This window comes from Oncorhynchus clarkii, chromosome 25 (assembly GCF_045791955.1).
Source record: "Oncorhynchus clarkii lewisi isolate Uvic-CL-2024 chromosome 25, UVic_Ocla_1.0, whole genome shotgun sequence".
Lineage (NCBI taxonomy): Eukaryota > Metazoa > Chordata > Actinopteri > Salmoniformes > Salmonidae > Oncorhynchus > Oncorhynchus clarkii.
The window spans coordinates 16,182,283-16,200,331 of NC_092171.1; the positions used below are offsets into that span (position 1 = coordinate 16,182,283).

The window sequence follows — 18,049 nt, forward strand, 5'->3', positions numbered from 1 at the left end:
AGAAAACAGAGAGGTGAACTATCAATTCATAGAATTTATTTGAATAGATGCTATCAAATCAATTGACCAAGTAGTGATCATAAATAATTTCTAAGTTAAATTGCAGGAAATTAAAAAGTAAACGTTTTCAAAAATATAAATAGTAAAGTACAGATACCCCCCCAAAATTGACTTAAGTAGTACTTTAAAGTATTTTTACTTAAGTACTTTACACCACTGCCTAAATGCATTATTATCGCCAACTTGGCCCAATTCACATTTCCAATTGCCAACCTGACATACCAAGCTAGAACGGGCCCTGCGTTTCAACTCAACCAATGTCGGCTAAATATCTCAAGCAGGGCTACAGCAACATCCAAAGAGGCTCAGGTTCCTTGGTCTTTGCGGTGGCCACTCTGAGTGGACCAAACTGAATTGGTCCACTCACACAGACAGCATCGTGAAGAAGGCGCAGCAGCGTCTCTTCAACCTCAGGAGGCTGAAGAAATTTGGTTTGTCACCAAAAGCACTCACAAACTTCTACAGATGCACAATCGAGAGCATCCTGGCGGGCTGTATCACCGCCTGGTACGGCAACTGCTCCGCCCACAACCGTAAGGCTCTCCAGAGGGTAGTGAGGTCTGCACAACGCATCACCGGGGGCAAACTACCTGCCCTCCAGGACACCTACACCACCCGATGTTACAGGAAGGCCATAAAGATCATCAAGGACATCAACCACCCGAGCCACTGCCTGTTCACCCCGCTATCATCCAGAAGGCGAGGTCAGTACAGGTGCATCAAAGCTGGGTCCGAGAGACTGAAAAACAGCTTCTATCTCAAGGCCATCAGACTGTTAAACAGCCACCACTAACATTGAGTGGCTGCTGCCAAGACACTGACACTGACACTGACTCAACTCCAGCCACTTTAATAATGGGAATTGATGGGAAATGATGTAAATATATCACTAGCCACTTTAAACAATGCTACCTTATATAATGTTACTTACCCTACATTATTCATCTCATATGCATACGTATATACTGTACTCTATATCATCGACTGCATCCTTATGTAATACATGTATCACTAGCCACTTTAACTATGCCACTTTGTTTACATACTCACCTCATGTATATACTGTACTCGATACCATCTACTGTATCCTGCCTATGCTGCTTTGTACCATCACTCATTCATATATCCTTATGTACATATTCTTTATCCCCTTACACTGTGTATAAGACAGTAGTTTTGGAATTGTTAGTTAGATTACTTGTTGGTTATTACTGCATTGTCGGAACTAGAAGCACAAGCATTTCGCTACACTCGCATTAACATCTGCTAACCATGTGTATGTGACAAATAAAATTTGATTTGGTTTGGGTGACCTAGGTAGAATGGTGTCTCCGTAACCAAGTGGACACATATCGTTCTGGCTTCGTTCACTTCCAAGAGTTTTATGAACATAAAGGCAGACACACCATGAATTTAGATTTTTTTTCAACGTTCTGATTGGGCAAAGTGGTCAAGCCTCCAACGGGCATCCGCACAGCACACACGTAGCTTATATATGGTTTGGTTGTTTAGCAACAAAGCCGATGTGTCTGCAAATATGGGACAAAACAGACGGTGTTTGCTTAGATTATTGACAACATGTAAACTATATTTCGTCTCCAATCTTTACTGAAAACATAAATACATTTGCACAATGAGCACTTGTCTGTCAAATACATTGTTACAGTTTAAATCTGTCAAAACACCTCAAAACAAGAAATGGTATCAAGAACAAGATTAAACTAGCTGAAACGAGTCACTTCCCATTCCCCAGATGGCAGTGTCTTGTCATTGTAGGTGGCTATCTGGCCATCCAGAATCACAACACCTGGACTGCTGCCTCATTGAAGCGTCCCCATCGTTTTTTGCACCAGAGAGATGACATGGAAGAAACCACAATTTACCTACCTCTAGGTTGCTATACATATTTGTTTGGTTTGTCATTCTATCATTTTGTATGGAATTTTAGTGGTAATTAGATATACTTTATTTAGAATGTATCGTAATACATTTGCCAGAAATAGTTTTAACAGCTCAAATAAATAAAAAACTAAGGGAGCTAAAGCAGCACTACACCCCTGAAATCGACACAAATCATGGCCAACAAGATTGCCTGTGTCTCTCGTTTAGCGTCACGGTACGGGGTGTTCATTGGTTCCACGGTGGGAAGAAAACCCGCCCCAGGGCTAACCGATAGGTCAATCAGAAATGCCTGATTTGTCCACAAATAATATAATTGGTCGAATGGCGAGACTCACGCTCGAAATGCTGTCTGCCGTACCTCTCTGGTGGATACGAGCAATATAAATGGCTCATCTTTGCATCAATCAAAAAATGAAATTTTTGGGCAAATAAAGTGATTGGATAAAGCGAATGTCTCACAACCTGACAGACGTAAATTATAGCGCTAGCATGCGCTTTGAGAAAAGAGGAGGTTCCTGAATAGTATTTTATTTATTTCTTTGTTTCCAGTAGAAAAATAATAACAGTGTTATATTTCACAGGGACTATATTTATTATCATTGTCCGCTCACGCAAGAAAACTGGATAAGATTACAGTAGGAATTCAAAAGCCAACGCGAAGGGGAGGAGGATGAAGCGGCGCAATGCGGACTGCAGCAAACTCCGGCGGCCGTTAAAACGGAACCGAATCACCGAGGGTATATACGGCAGGTATATGAAGGCTACTAGTGATGTGTTCTCACTGCTTTAAGGGTACTTGCTTCTAAGACTCCTTAATTGCAGGGTTGGGTTGTCAACTAGTATCTAGCTAGCTAACAATAGCTACTGTGTCACTCCTAATGTAAAATGTCACTGTCACTCACATTCAAGTAAATCCGCTAGGTAACAAGTTGTTAGCTAGCTAGCTATGTTGTGGATAGAATAGCTAGCTAGCTAGCTAAATGGAATGGTATAAATTCTCTTTGGTGTAACGTCGTTAGGTTATTAGCCAGGGATAGGCCCCAAGCCATAGCATGGGGCTGGTTTTGACTACCTGCTTCAATTAGGCATCTCAAATAACGATATTTATCCCATATTGCGGTCTGAAGTAGTCAGTTAGCTAGGTAACTTTAACTAACTACAACGGGAGGCAGCAGCGTTATTTAGCCTCCTAGCTTGGCTGGATACTTATGGAACAGTTAGCAGGAGTTAATCACCCCTTTTGCAGATTATTTGCCAACTCAGTTGGTCAAACAAACCTTGCCTGCATTGCGCCCTGTCATTCAGATAACACTCATTGTAATTCAGACAGCAAAAATGTCGATGTGCGTTAAAGGGATAATTCACCCAAATTACAAAATTATACTTTCCTTTGTTTGTGACCACATTTTTATTTATTTTGTTTTTTTTCCCATGTGGGTTACAGGTATAATATGCAAATTTATATAATCACTTCATATTCACTAGTGGTCTGCCACTCACAAATAAAAAACATCCTTATTAGAGTAAAAAATATATACACTGACTGTACAAAACATTATGAACATGATATGGACTGACCAGGTGAAAGCTACAATCCGTTGAGGTCACTTGTTAATCAATCAGTAGATGAAGGGGTAGAGGCAGGGAAAATAATGATTTTTTTAAGCCTTGAGATCATTGAGACATGGATTGTGTATGTGTGCCAATCAGATGGGCAAGACAAAATATTGAAGTGCCTTTGAACAGAGTATGGTAGTAGGTGCCAGGTGCACTGGTTTGAATGTGTCAAGAACTGCAACGCTGCTGGGTTTTTCACGCTCTACAGTTTCCCGTGTGTATCAAGAATGGTCCACCACTCAAAGGACATCCAGCCAACTTGACGTAACTGTGGGAAGCATTGAAGTCAATATGGGCTAGCATCCCTGTGGAATGCTTTCGACACCTTGTCGACACCATGCCCCAACGAATTAAGGCTGTTCTGAGGGCAAAAGGGGGTGCAACTCAATATTAGGATACCTTCCTAATGTTTTGTAAAGTCTTTGTGTGTTTGTGATATATATATATATATATATATATATATATATATATATATATATATATATATATATATATATATATATACACACACTGCTCAAAAAAATAAAGGGAACACTAAAATAACACATCCTAGATCTGAATGAATGAAATATTCTTATTAAATACTTTTTTCTTTACATAGTTGAATGTGCTGACAACAAAATCACACAAATTATCAATGGAAATCAAATTTATCAACCCATGGATTTCTGGATTTGGAGTCACACTCAAAATTAAAGTGGAAAACCACACTACAGGCTGATCCAACTTTGATGTAATGTCCTTAAAACAAGTCAAAATGAGGCTAAGTAGTGTGTGTGTGGCCTCCACGTGCCTGTATGACCTCCCTACAACGCCTGGGCATGCTCCTGATGAGGTGGCGGATGGTCTCCTGAGGGATCTCCTCCCAGACCTGGACTAAAGCATCCGCCAACTCCTTGACAGTCTTGTGGTGCAACGTGGCATTGGTGGATGGAGCGAGACATGATGTCCCAGATGTGCTCAATTGGATTCAGGTCTGAGGAACGGGCGGGCCAGTCCATAGCATCAATGCCTTCCTCTTGCAGGAACTGCTGACACACTCCAGCCACATGAGGTCTAGCATTGTCTTGCATTAGGAGGAACCCAGGGCCAACCGCACCAGCATATGGTCTCACAGCAGCATTTGGTCTCTACCTAATGGCAGTCAGGCTACCTCTGGCGAGCACATGGAGGGCTGTGCGGCTCCCCCAAAGAAATGCCACCCCACACCATGACTGACCCACCGCCAAACCGGTCATGCTGGAGGATGTTGCAGGCAGCAGAACGTTCTCCATGGCGTCTCCAGACTGTCACGTCTGTCACATGTGCTCAGTGTGAACCTGCTTTCATCTGTGAAGAGCACAGGTTGCCAGAGGCGAATTTGCCAATCTTGGTGTTCTCTGGTAAATGCCAAACGTCCTGCACGGTGTTGGGCTGTAAGCAGCTGTGGACGTCGGGCCCTCATACCACCCTCATGGAGTCTGTTTCTGACCGTTTAAGCAGACACATGCACATTTGTGGCCTGCTGGAGGTCATTTTGCAGGGCTCTGGCAGTGCTCCTCCTGCTCCTCCTTGCACAAAGGCAGAGGTAGCGGTCCTGCTGCTGGGTTGTTGCCCTCCTACGGCCTCTTCCACATCTCCTGATGTACTGGCCTGTCTCCTGGTAGCGCCTCCATGCTCTGGACTCTACGCTGACAGAAACAGCAAACCTTCTTGCCACAGCTCGCATTGATGTGCCATCCTGGATGAGCTGCACTACCTGAGCCACTTGTGTGGGTTGTAGACTCCGTCTCCAGACTCCGCTACCACTAGAGTGAAAGCACCGCCAGCATTCAAAAGTGACCAAAACATCAGCCAGGAAGCATAGGAACTAAGAAGTGGTCTGTGGTCAACACCTGCAGAACCACTCCTTTATTAGGGGTGTCTTGCTAATTGCCTATAATTTCAACCTGTTGTCTATTCCATTTGCACAACAGCATGTGAAATTATTTGTCAATCAGTGTTGCTTCCTAAGTGGACAGTTTGATTTCACAGAAGTGTGATTGACTTGGAGTTACATTGTGTTGTTTAAGTGTTCCCTTTATTTTTTTGCGCAGTTTATATATTACTTATTCTACATTTTGTTGTTACAGCCTGAATTCAAAATTGATTCAATATATTTTTCTCATCCTTCCACACACAATACCCCATAATGACAAAGTGAAAACTTATTTGTAAAAATGTTTGCAAATTTATTGAAAATGAAATGCAAAAAATATCTCATTTTAGAATTCACACCCCTGAGTCTATACTTTGTAGAAGCACCTTTGGCAGTGATTACAGCTGTGAGTCTTTCTGGGTAAGTCTCTGAGAGCTTTCCACACCTGGATTGTGCAACATTTGCCCATTTTAATTATTTAAAAAAAAATTCAAGTTCTGTCAAATTGGCTGTTGATCATTGCTAGACAACCATTTTCTGGTCTGGCCATAGATCTTCAAGTAGATTTATGTCAAAACTGTAACTCGGCCACTCAGAAACATTCACTGTCTTCTTGGTAAGCAACTACAGTGTAGATTTGGCCTTAGGTTATTGTCCTGCTGAATCGTGAATGCATTGGCGTCTGGTGGTTTTCTAAGATGAACCAGGTTTTTTGAAAATATGGAGAGTGGTACTCGGTAATGTTTGTGGCAAATCCAATACAACACATAGCACTTTGTATTCAGGACAAAAAGTTAGTTGCTTTACCACATTTCTTGCAATATTACTTTAGTGCCTTGATGCATGTTTTGGAGTATTTTTATTCTGTAAATGCTTCCTTCTTTTGAGTCTGTCAATTAGGTTAGTATTCTGAATAGGGATGCACATTTCGGTACAATTTGCTGCCTGCTAAATGACCCTCATTAACTGATAAAAATAATACTATCAGAGATCTGTATATAATGACGAGATGCTTATGTTTCTGCCCTGCAATGGGAGTCATCCCAAGGTGGGAAGAAAGGCGATAAGCTTAGGCCCAAAATAAGCCGCTAAAAATGCAATGTGCTTATTTTGGCGAGGGTGAAACCTCTCGCTTTGTCTCTTCCTCTTTGATACTATGCATGCATACTGGACATTTTTCATTAATTAAGAGCTTAATGGAAACATGCAACAATAGCAAGCCTATTGTCTTACAGTCAAATGGCTACAGCCTATTATTGAACGTCCAACTTCTGTCATTTAGTAGTTAATAAAACATTATTTTCAAAAATGTGCCAAAATGCAGTTAGCAGAAAACACCGCACCGAATGCAAGTGGTTCCATATGTGACAGAGATGAAAATCTCACTTAGAAACTTAGAGTGGAATCTAATAGTGAAAACTATGATGGGTTGGGTTGGCAATATGACTAGGATTGTGCCTTTGGTATCTGGACAGCAAAAGAAAGTTGATATGAAAACCAATAGAATAGGAGAGAAATGCTAGTTAATGGCATGAGGAAGTCTTCATAAAATAATTGCCTCCAAGTTTCTATGGCTGGATTTTCACAAGGCTACTTTGAAGCAAGGTAAGACATGCCTCATTATTTGTAGTGAAGGAAAACATTTAGGTTTAATTTTAGTTTTCAAAATTTGTATTGCCTCAAGCTCACATTGCAAAGTGGTGGGTGATGTGCTGAAAGTCAACGGTCAGCAGGCTAAAGCCTATGCACTGGAATGCTCTATGTGATGTGCGCTTATAATAAATAAGATGCGTGACAACTAACGAAAATACACAAATTGAATTCCACAAAATTATACAAATGAACCCATAGACTGATAAGCATGACTGGTCAAATGTTAACATCCTTAATTGTGGAGTAACTACAATGGTAATCCATCCACGGTTTTCTATCACAGCCATTCAACTCTGTAACTGTTTTAAAGTCACCATCGGCCTCATTGTGAAATCCCTGAGTGGTTTCCTACCTCTCTGGCAACTGAGTTATGGAGGACTCCTGTATCTTTGTAGTGACTGTGTTTAATGCTACACCATCCAAAGTGTAATTAATAACTTCACCATGCTCAAAGGGATATTCAATGTCTGTTTTTATTTTATTTTACCCATCTACCAATAGGTGCCCTTTGTGAGGCATTGGAAAACCTCCCTGGTCTTTGTGGTTGAATCTGTGTTTGAAATGTACTGCTTGACTGAGAGACCTTACACCAGGGCTGCCCAACCCTCTTTCTGTCCTGTAGGTTTTCAGTCCAATCCTAATTTAGCATATCTGATACAGCTAGTTAAGGTCTTGTTGAGCAGCTAATTAGTAGAATTAGGTATGTTAAATTAGGGTTGGACTGAAAACGCACAGGATGGTAGATCTCCAGGAACAGGGTTGGGCAGCCCTGCCTTACACTATTATTGCACACAGCGAGTCCATGCAATTTGTGACTTTTAAGTACATTTTTACTCCTGAATTATTTAGGCTTGCCATAACAAAGGTGTTGAGTACTTATTGACTCAAGACATTTCAGCTTTTCGTTGTTAATTAATTTGTATACATTTTGAAAAACACAATTCAGCTTTGACATTGTGGGTTATTGTGTGTAGGCCAGTGATAAATCTAAATTTAATCAATTTTAAATTCTGGCTGTAACAACAAAATGTCAAGTGGTGTGAATACTTTCTGAAGTCTCTTTCTCTCTCTCTCCTCAGTTTTCTCCTATCATAGCCCAACTTTAGCTGAAACTAGTCTTTACAGAGTGAAGTATATTTGTTCCTTGACTAGCATCATTCATTCTCACTGTTGATAATTATGTTGTAACTTCTTATAGTAACTATCCACTGGCGCATTGGGAGAGAGTGAGGTGATTGCCATCTAAGAGCCAACATCATTTTTGCGGCAGTGCTGCCTGCCAGCAGTAATCTTCTCTGATTTAATAGAGCGATTTTCAAAGAGCTATCATGGTTAACTAACACATAGTAGATGCAAAGAATTGAATATTTACATTCATGCACTTCAAAATGAATTTTCCAACTGAATGAATTAACTGCACTGCACTCCCACGTTCTATGAAAGAATGTGCCTACCTAATTTAGGGGACACAGTGAACAGTTGGGAGTTGGGGCCAATTTCATTGTGAAATGTTTCCTTGGTGTTAAATAGTCTTGACATTTTTTAATATATTAAAGGATGGTTCAGATTATTACGAGATGCCAAGATCATATTTTTCCATATTCTGTTCCAAGTAAAGGGTTGTTCAGATTCACTGAGATCTGTGGACCATCCTTTTTTAATGGCTAGCTCAGAATATGCTCTTTCCAAAAGTTGTTTATATATTATAAAGATCAGTTCTTTCGGGAGCCCAGATCATTTATTTCTAAATCCCATCATTGGGTGGCTTGGTAGTTTCGTATTTCATGGGACTCCATAAGCTTGCATAGCTGACTTAAGTTGTAAATATAGGAAAAGGGAGTTGCCTGGTAATGTCTTTCAAATTGTGGAAGGTTCTCACACCTATGATATTGGCAGGGGTACGAATTCCACAAAAAGCCGCCCTCCAGATAGCAAGGCGTTATTGTGAAAAATTGGCATATTTGTATTTATTAAGGAGCTGCCAAGGCAGCAGCTACTCTTCCTGGGGTCCAAACCCACCAAGACACTTACATCACAGACAAAACAAAATATAAAACAGTACATCATATAACATTACACTACTACATATCTACAATACCAAATGTATAATAGAACAATATTACAATGATGCGTGTATGTGCATCAATGCATGCTTTAAAATATGTCCAAACGGAGTACGCATTTGAGAAGTGCCCTCCATGCTCCGTTTCGCGTACTTTGATTTGGACTCCTACTCCGACCCTCTTGGGCTCCAATTTGCGTGCTCGGAGCACTGTAGTATGCATTTTGGGAAACATCCATTTTCTAATGCTGAGGGCAGCATCATAGCCATAGACTAGGCTAGGTGATTGTGGATGGATAAGCATACCTGAATATTAAGCCAGTCATAATGAGGTTATATCTGTTGACTCATGCCCTTTTATGTTTTGGGTTTGATGTGATTCTCAAGTCTTGAGAACATGTATGTTGTTCTGGAAGGTCAAGATTTGTTTTTCCGGGCAAATGAAACCGCATCTCAGATTTGGCTTGTGTAGCTGGGCCCTCACCTCATTGTAGGTGGCCCTCGCCTTAGCAGTTCGGCACTGCGGTCTGGGTAGACTCTGATCTTCTTCTCCGCCTAGGTCCGAGCTCCCCGATTCTGCTGTAAGCCAAACCATTTGACTTCAAAACTGTGTATTCATACAATCCTACAGCGAGAGCCATTCAGGAGAGGACCAGCTTCTCCTGCCCGAACAGTTTTTTAAATTGTATTAATTTATTTTATTTAACCTTTTTATTTAACTAGGCAAGTCAGTTAAGAGCACATTCTTATTTACAATGATGGCCTACCAAAAGGCCTCCTGTGGGGACAGGGGCCTGGGATTTAAAAAATATAATAAAAATATAGGACAAAACACACATAACAACAAGAGACACTACATAAAGAGAGACCAAAGACGACAACATAGCAAGGCAGCAACACACAACACAGCATGGTAGCAACCCAACATAACAACAACATGGTACAAACATGATTGGGCACAGACAACAGCACAAAGGGCAAGAAGGTAGAGACAACAATACATCACACAAAGCAGCCACAACTGTCAGTAAGAGTGTCCATGATTGAGTCTTTGAATGAAGAGATGGAGATAAAACTGTCCCGTTTGAGTGTTTGTTGCAGCTCGTTCCAGTTGCTAGCTGCAGCAAACTGAAAAGACGAGCAACCCAGGGATGTGTGTGCTTTGTGGACCTTTAACAGAATGTTACTGGCAGAACGGGTGTTGTATGTGGAAGATGAGGGCTGCAGTAGATATCTCAGATAGTGGGGAGTGAGGCCTAAGAGGGTTTTATAAGTAAGCATCAACCAGTGGGTCTTGCGACTGGTATACAGAGATGACAAGTTTACAGAGTATAGAGTGCAGTGATGTGATGTGTCCTACATCTAGCTGCTCGTGAGCACCCTTACCTGCCAATCTATAAATTATGTCTCCATAATCTAGCATGGGTAGGATGGTCATCTGAATCAGGGTTAGTTTGGCAGCTGGGGTGAAAGAGGAGTGATTTATGATAAATCTATACTTGGTTTCCTCTAACTTTAGCCTGCAACTTTCATATGTGCTTAGAGAAGGACAGTGCACCGTCTAGCCATTCTCCCAAGTAGTTGTATGTGGGGACTACCTCAAGCTCTAAACCCTCAGAGGTAGTAATCACACCTGTGGGAGGAGGGGCATTCTTCTTCCCAAACCACATTACCTTTTTGTTTTGGAGGTGTTCAGAACAAGGTTAAGGGTAGAGAAAGCTTGTTGGACACTAAAAGCTTTGTTGTAGAGCATTTAACACAAAATCCGGGGAGGGCCCAGCTGAATATCAGACTGTATCATCTGCATATAAATGAGAGCTTCCTACTGCCTGAGCTATGTTGTTGTTGTAAATTGAGAAGAGCGTGGGATATAGGATCGAGCCTGGGGGTACTCCCTTGGTGACAGGCAGTGGCTGAGACAGCAGATTTGTTTTACTTTATACACTGCACTCTTTGAGAGAGGTAGTTAGCAAAACAGCCCAAAGACCCCTCAGAGACACCAATACTCCTTAGCCGGTCCACAAGAATGGAATGATCTACCGTATCAAAATATTTGGCCAAATCAATAAAGATAGCAGAACATTGCTTAGAATCAAGGGCAATTGTGACATCATTGAGGACCTTTTAAGGTTGCAGTGACACATCCATAACCTGAGCGGAAACCAGATTGCATACCCGAGAGAATACTATAGACATCAAGACTGCCAGTCAGTTGATTATTGACAAGTTTTTCCAACACCTTCGATAAACAGGGCAAAATAGAAATAGGCCTATAACAGTTAGGATCAGCTTGATCTCCTCCTTTAAATAAAGGATGCACCGTGGCTGCCTTCCAAGCAATGGGAACCTCCCCAGAAAGGAGAGACAGGCTTGGCAATGATAGGGGCAGCGACCTTAAAGAAGAAAAGGTCTAAACAATCTGACCCAGATGTTTTTTTTTGTGGTCAAGTTTAAGGAGCTCCTTTAGCACCTCGGACTCAGTGACTGCCTGCATGGAGTAACTTTGTAGCGGGGCAGGGGAAAAAGAGGGAGAAGCATCGGTGATGGTCTCATTCAAATGGGTGGTAGATGAGAAAATGTTTGACAGGCAAGGAGGCATGGCTGAGTCAAATAGGAATCATGACTTAATGAAGTGGTGATTTAAAGAGCTCAGACATTTGCTTCTTGTCAGTAACAACCACATCATCAACATTAAGGGACATGGGCAGCTGTGAGGATGAGGGTTAATTCTCTAGGTCTTTAACCGTTTCTCAGAACTTATTTGGGTTAGACCCACAGAGAGAATTGCTCCTTAAAGTAACTAACTTTGACCTTCCGGTTAGCCTGATGCACTTATTTCAAATTTTCCTGAATGAGATCCAGTTAGCCTGAACATGCGCGTGCCGAGCCTTTCGCCAAATGCAATTCATGAGGTGGAGTAACTCTGCAAGATCACGGTCGAACCAGGGGCTGAACCTGTTTTTTAGTTCTCATTTTCTTTATTGAATTTTTTTTAACAATACCACGGAAAATTTTAAAAAAAGAAGGTCCAAGTGTCTTGGACAGAGGGGATCAAGCTGATTCTATACCATTTTACAGAGAGAGGCTAGTTCATGAAGGAAGGCTTGCTCATTAAAGTTTTTTAGCAAGTGTCTATGACAAATCAGGACAGGTTGTTTCATTGAGCAGCCATTACGAACACAGACCGTGATCACCAAGGTCATTACAGAAAACACCAGACTGATACCTATTAGGATTATTTGTGAGAATAACATCGAGTAGAGTAGCCTTTTCTGGGCGTTTGAAGTCATACCTTGTGGGATTGGTAATAATCTGAAAAATAGTCCCATTGCTTTAGGACTTGGTCATGTGGTTTAAGCATGTCCCAGTTTAGGTAACCAAGCAGGGCAAATTCAGACTTAGTGAAAGGGGCCAGAAGAGAGATTAGGACAGGTAGTGTACAGGCCGGTGCTGATGTAGGACGATACCACCCAGCAATAGTCAACAAAGTTTTTTAAAACCAGCAAATCAAATTGTTTGGGGACAGACTTGGTGGAGACAACCGAGCACTGAAGGTGATCCTTGGTAAAGATTGCTACTCCTCCACCTTTTGGAAGATCTGAAAACTCTTCATTAACCACGTCTCAGTAAAGACCAACACATCTGGATTGGAGCTGTGAACCCACACTTTAAATGTATCCATTTTAGGTAATACGTTTCTAGTGTTCTAACGTGCAGAAATCCCAGGCATTTACGAGAGCAGAAATTAGTGAAGCAGATATCAGAGCACAAGTCAGAATTGGGGCTAGCAACAGTAGATAGGCCAGGGTGTTCATGTACATTTCCAGATATCATCAACAGTAATACAATCAAGACACGGCATAGGACATCTGAATGTGCATCAGATAGCAACAAGATCATATTGTACAGCAATTTCATTAGGTAACATGAATACAAAGCCAGCGAGAGGTGGTTAGAATAGGATGGGAGGCCAAAAGTCTGTGTAACAACAAATAGAACGTCAGAGTCCCGAGTGTGGGAACAAACCGTCTGTCCCACGGTTGGGTAAAGAAAGTTTATATTCAACAAAGTATGCAGGAGTCATGAGGCAAATAGCAAAATGCACAAGGAATTGTTATATATATATATATATATATATATATATATATATATATATATATATATATATATATATATATATATATATATATATATATATATATATATATATATATACAGTGCCTTGCGAAAGTATTCGGCCCCCTTGAACTTTGCGACCTTTTGCCACATTTCAGGCTTCAAACATAAAGATATAAAACTGTATTTTTTTGTGAAGAATCAACAACAAGTGGGACACGATCATGAAGTGGAACGACATTTATTGGATATTTCAAACTTTTTTAACAAATCAAAAACTGAAAAATTGGGCGTGCAAAATTATTCAGCCCCTTTACTTTCAGTGCAGCAAACTCTCTCCAGAAGTTCAGTGAGGATCTCTGAATGATCCAATGTTGACCTAAATGACTAATGATGATAAATACAATCCACCTGTGTGTAATCAAGTCTCCGTATAAATGCACCTGCACTGTGATAGTCTCAGAGGTCCGTTAAAAGCGCAGAGAGCATCATGAAGAACAAGGAACACACCAGGCAGGTCCGAGATACTGTTGTGAAGAAGTTTAAAGCCGGATTTGGATACAAAAAGATTTCCCAAGCTTTAAACATCCCAAGGAGCACTGTGCAAGCGATAATATTGAAATGGAAGGAGTATCAGACCACTGCAAATCTACCAAGACCTGGCCGTCCCTCTAAACTTTCAGCTCATACAAGGAGAAGACTGATCAGAGATGCAGCCAAGAGGCCCATGATCACTCTGGATGAACTGCAGAGATCTACAGCTGAGGTGGGAGACTCTGTCCATAGGACAACAATCAGTTGTATATTGCACAAATCTGGCCTTTATGGAAGAGTGGCAAGAAGAAAGCCATTTCTTAAAGATATCCATAAAACGTGTCGTTTAAAGTTTGCCACAAGCCACCTGGGAGACACACCAAACATGTGGAAGAAGGTGCTCTGGTCAGATGAAACCAAAATTGAACTTTTTAAGCAACAATGCAAAACGTTATGTTTGGCGTAAAAGCAACACAGCTGAACACACCATCCCCACTGTCAAACATGGTGGTGGCAGCATCATGGTTTGGGCCTGCTTTTCTTCAGCAGGGACAGGGAAGATGGTTAAAATTGATGGGAAGATGGATGGAGCCAAATACAGGACCATTCTGGAAGAAAACCTGATGGAGTCTGCAAAAGACCTGAGACTGGGACGGAGATTTGTCTTCCAACAAGACAATGATCCAAAACATAAAGCAAAATCTACAATGGAATGGTTCAAAAATAAACATATCCAGGTGTTAGAATGGCCAAGTCAAAGTCCAGACCTGAATCCAATCGAGAATCTGTGGAAAGAACTGAAAACTGCTGTTCACAAATGCTCTCCATCCAACCTCACTGAGCTCGAGCTGTTTTGCAAGGAGGAATGGGAAAAAATGTCAGTCTCTCGATGTGCAAAACTGATAGAGACATACCCCAAGCGACTTACAGCTGTAATCGCAGCAAAAGGTGGCGCTACAAAGTATTAACTTAAGGGGGCTGAATAATTTTGCACGCCCAATTTTTCAGTTTTTGATTTGTTAAAAAAGTTTGAAATATCCAATAAATGTCGTTCCACTTCATGATTGTGTCGCACTTGTTGTTGATTCTTCACAAAAAAATACAGTTTTATATCTTTATGTTTGAAGCCTGAAATGTGGCAAAAGGTCGCAAAGTTCAAGGGGGCCGAATACTTTCGCAAGGCACTGTATGTATATATATATATATATATATATATATACACACACACACACACACAGTTGAAGTCGGACGTTGACATACACTTAGGTTGGAGTCATTAACTTGTTTTTCAACCACTCCACACATTTCTTGTTCACAAACTATAGTTTTGGCAAGTCTGTTAGGACATTACTTTGTGCATGACACAAGTAATTTTTCCAACAATTGTTTACAGACCTATCACAATTCCAGTGGGTCAGAAGTTTACATACACGTGTAAGTTGACTGTGCCTTTAAACAGCTTGGAAAATTCCAGGAAATGTCATGGCTTTAGAAGCTTCTGATAGGCTAATTGACATCATTTGAGTCAATTGGAGGTGTACCTGTGGATGTATTTCAAGGCCTACCTTCAAACTCAGTACCTCTTTGTTTGAAATCATGGGAAAATCAAAAGAAATCAGCAAAGACCTCAAATTGTTGACCTCCACAAGTCTGGTTCATCCTTGGGAGCAATTTCCAAACGCCTGAAGGGACCATGTTCATCTGTACAAACAATAGTATGCAAGTATAAACACCATGGGACCACGCAGCCGTCGTACTGCTCAGGAAGGAGACACGTTCTGTCTCCTAGAGATGAACATACTTTTGTGCGAAAAGTGCAAATCAATCCTAGAACAACATCAAAGGACCTTGTGAAGATGCTGGAGGAAACAGGTACAAAAGTATATATATCCACAGTAGAACGAGTCCTATATCGACATAACCTGAAAGGCCGCTCAGCAAGGAAGAAGCCACTGCTCCAAAACCGCCATTAAAAAGCCAGACTACGGCTTGCAACTGCACATGGGGACAAATATTGTACTTTTTGGAGAAATGTCCTCTGGTCTGATGGAAACAAAATAGAACTGTCTGGCCATAATGACCATCGTTATGTTTGGAGGAAAAAGGGGATGCTTGTAAGCCGAAGAACACCATCCCAACCGTGAAGCACGGGGGTGGCAGCATCATGTTGCAGGGGTGCTTTGCTGTAGGAGGGACTGGTGCACTTCAAAATAGATGTCATCATGAGGTTGGACATTTTTGTGGATATATTGAAGCAACATCAAGACATCAGTCAGGAAGTTAAAGCTTGGTCGCAAATGTGTGTTCCAAATGGACATGGACCCCAAGAATACTTCCAATGTTGTGGCAAAATGGCTTAAGGACAACAAAGTCAAGGTATTGGAGTGGCCATCACAAAGCCCTGACCTCAATCCTGTAGAAAATGTGTGGGCAGAACTGAAAAAGCGTGTACAAGTAAAGAGGCCTACAAACCTGACTCAGTTACACCAGCTCTGTTAGGAGGAATGGGCCAAAATTCAGCCAACTTATTGTGGGAAGCTTGTGGAAGGTTACCCAAAACGTTTGACCCAAGTTAAACAATTTAAAGGCAATGCTACCAAATACTAATTCAGTGTATGTAAACTTCTGACCCACTGGGAATGTGATGAAAGAAATAAAAGCTGAAATAAATCATTCTTTCTACTATTATTCTGACATTTCACATTCTTAAAATAAAGTGGTGATCCTAACTGACCTAAAACAGGGAATTTTTACTAGGATTAAATGTCAGGAATTGAGAAACACCATAGCCAAATACATTTAAACTCCGTTTATGTCAACTTCTGACCTCAATTGTGTATATATGGCTGATTTATAAATCCAGGCACATTTAACAGTTAGGCTGTTGATTACAGACCTAATTAAGTTGGTTTCCTCTCTCATCACGTTTCTCAGACATTGAAGGCAAGGGCTGTTTTTCTCATCTCGTAACTCCACTGCTGACTCCGAATTGTTCTCAACACCAATATGCTGGGTAACATGGCTTTTATGCAGATAGCAACATGGTTTATTAAAAGGCGGCAATTCAACAGCACAATGTTTCAGAACCGCGGACAGTGACCACTAACTAATGCGGGAGAAAGCGCATTTGTTATAAACTCAGCAAAAAAAGAAACGTCCCTTTTTCAGGACCCTTCTTCAAAGATAATTCATAAAAATCCAAATAACTTCACAGATCTTCATTGTAATGGGTTTAAACACTGTTTCCCATGCTTGTTCAATGAACCATAAACAATTAATAAACATGCACCTGTGGAATGGTCGTTAAGACACTAACAGCTTACAGACGGTAATTAAGGTCACAGTTATGAAAGCTTAGGACACAAAAGGGGCCTTTCCACTGACTCTGGAAAAACACCAAAAGAAAGATGCCCAAGGTCCCTGCTCATCTGCGTGAACTTGCCTTATGCATGCTGCAAGGAGGCATGAGGACGGCAGATGTGGCCAGGGAAATAAATTGCAATCCGTACTGTGAGACGCCTAAGACAGCGCTACAGAGAGACAGGACGGACAGCTGATTGTCCTCGGTGTGGCAGATCACGTGTAACAGCACCTGCACAGGATCGGTACATCAACATCACACCTGCGGGACAGGTAAAGAATGGCAACAACAACTGCCTGAGTTACACCAGGAACGCACAATCCCTCCATCAGTGCTCAGACTGTCCGCTATAGGCTGAGAGAGGCTGGGCTGAGGGCTTGCAGGCCTGTTGTAAGGCAGGTCCTCACCAGACATCACTGGCAACAATGTCACCTATGGGCACAAACCCACCGTCGCTGGACCAGACAGGACTAGCAAAAAGTGCTCTTCACTGACGAGTAGCGGTTTTGTCTCACCAGGGGTGATGGTTGGATTCGCGTTTATGGTCTAAGGAATGAGCGTTACACCCAGGCCTGTACTCTGGAGCGGGATTGATTTGGAGGTGGAGGGTCCGTCATGGTCTGTGGCGGTGTGTCACAGCATCATTGGACTGAGCTTGTTGTCATTGCCTGCAATCTCAATGCTATGCGTTACAGGAAGGAGGATGTCATTCCCTTATGTGGTACCCTTCCTGCAGGCTCATCCTGACATGACTCTCCAGCATGACAATGCCACCAGCCATACTGCTCGTTCTGTGCATGATTTCCTGCAAGCCAGGAATGTCCGTGTTCTGCCATGGCCAGGGAAG

The 18,049-nt window shown here is 41.6% G+C and overlaps 1 protein-coding gene across 1 annotated transcript in view; it reads left to right on the top strand.

Moving 5' to 3' along the window:
- Nucleotides 1–2,401: 2,401 nt before the first annotated feature.
- The window catches only part of LOC139383885 (macoilin-2-like), a 31,099-nt gene continuing 15,451 nt past the window's right edge, over nt 2,402–18,049 (top strand). The window contains exon 1 of the mRNA XM_071128480.1: nt 2,402–2,712. Coding sequence (XP_070984581.1) covers nt 2,633–2,712 — 80 coding nt within the window. The 5' untranslated portion in view covers nt 2,402–2,632. The remainder of the gene's footprint in view (nt 2,713–18,049) is intronic.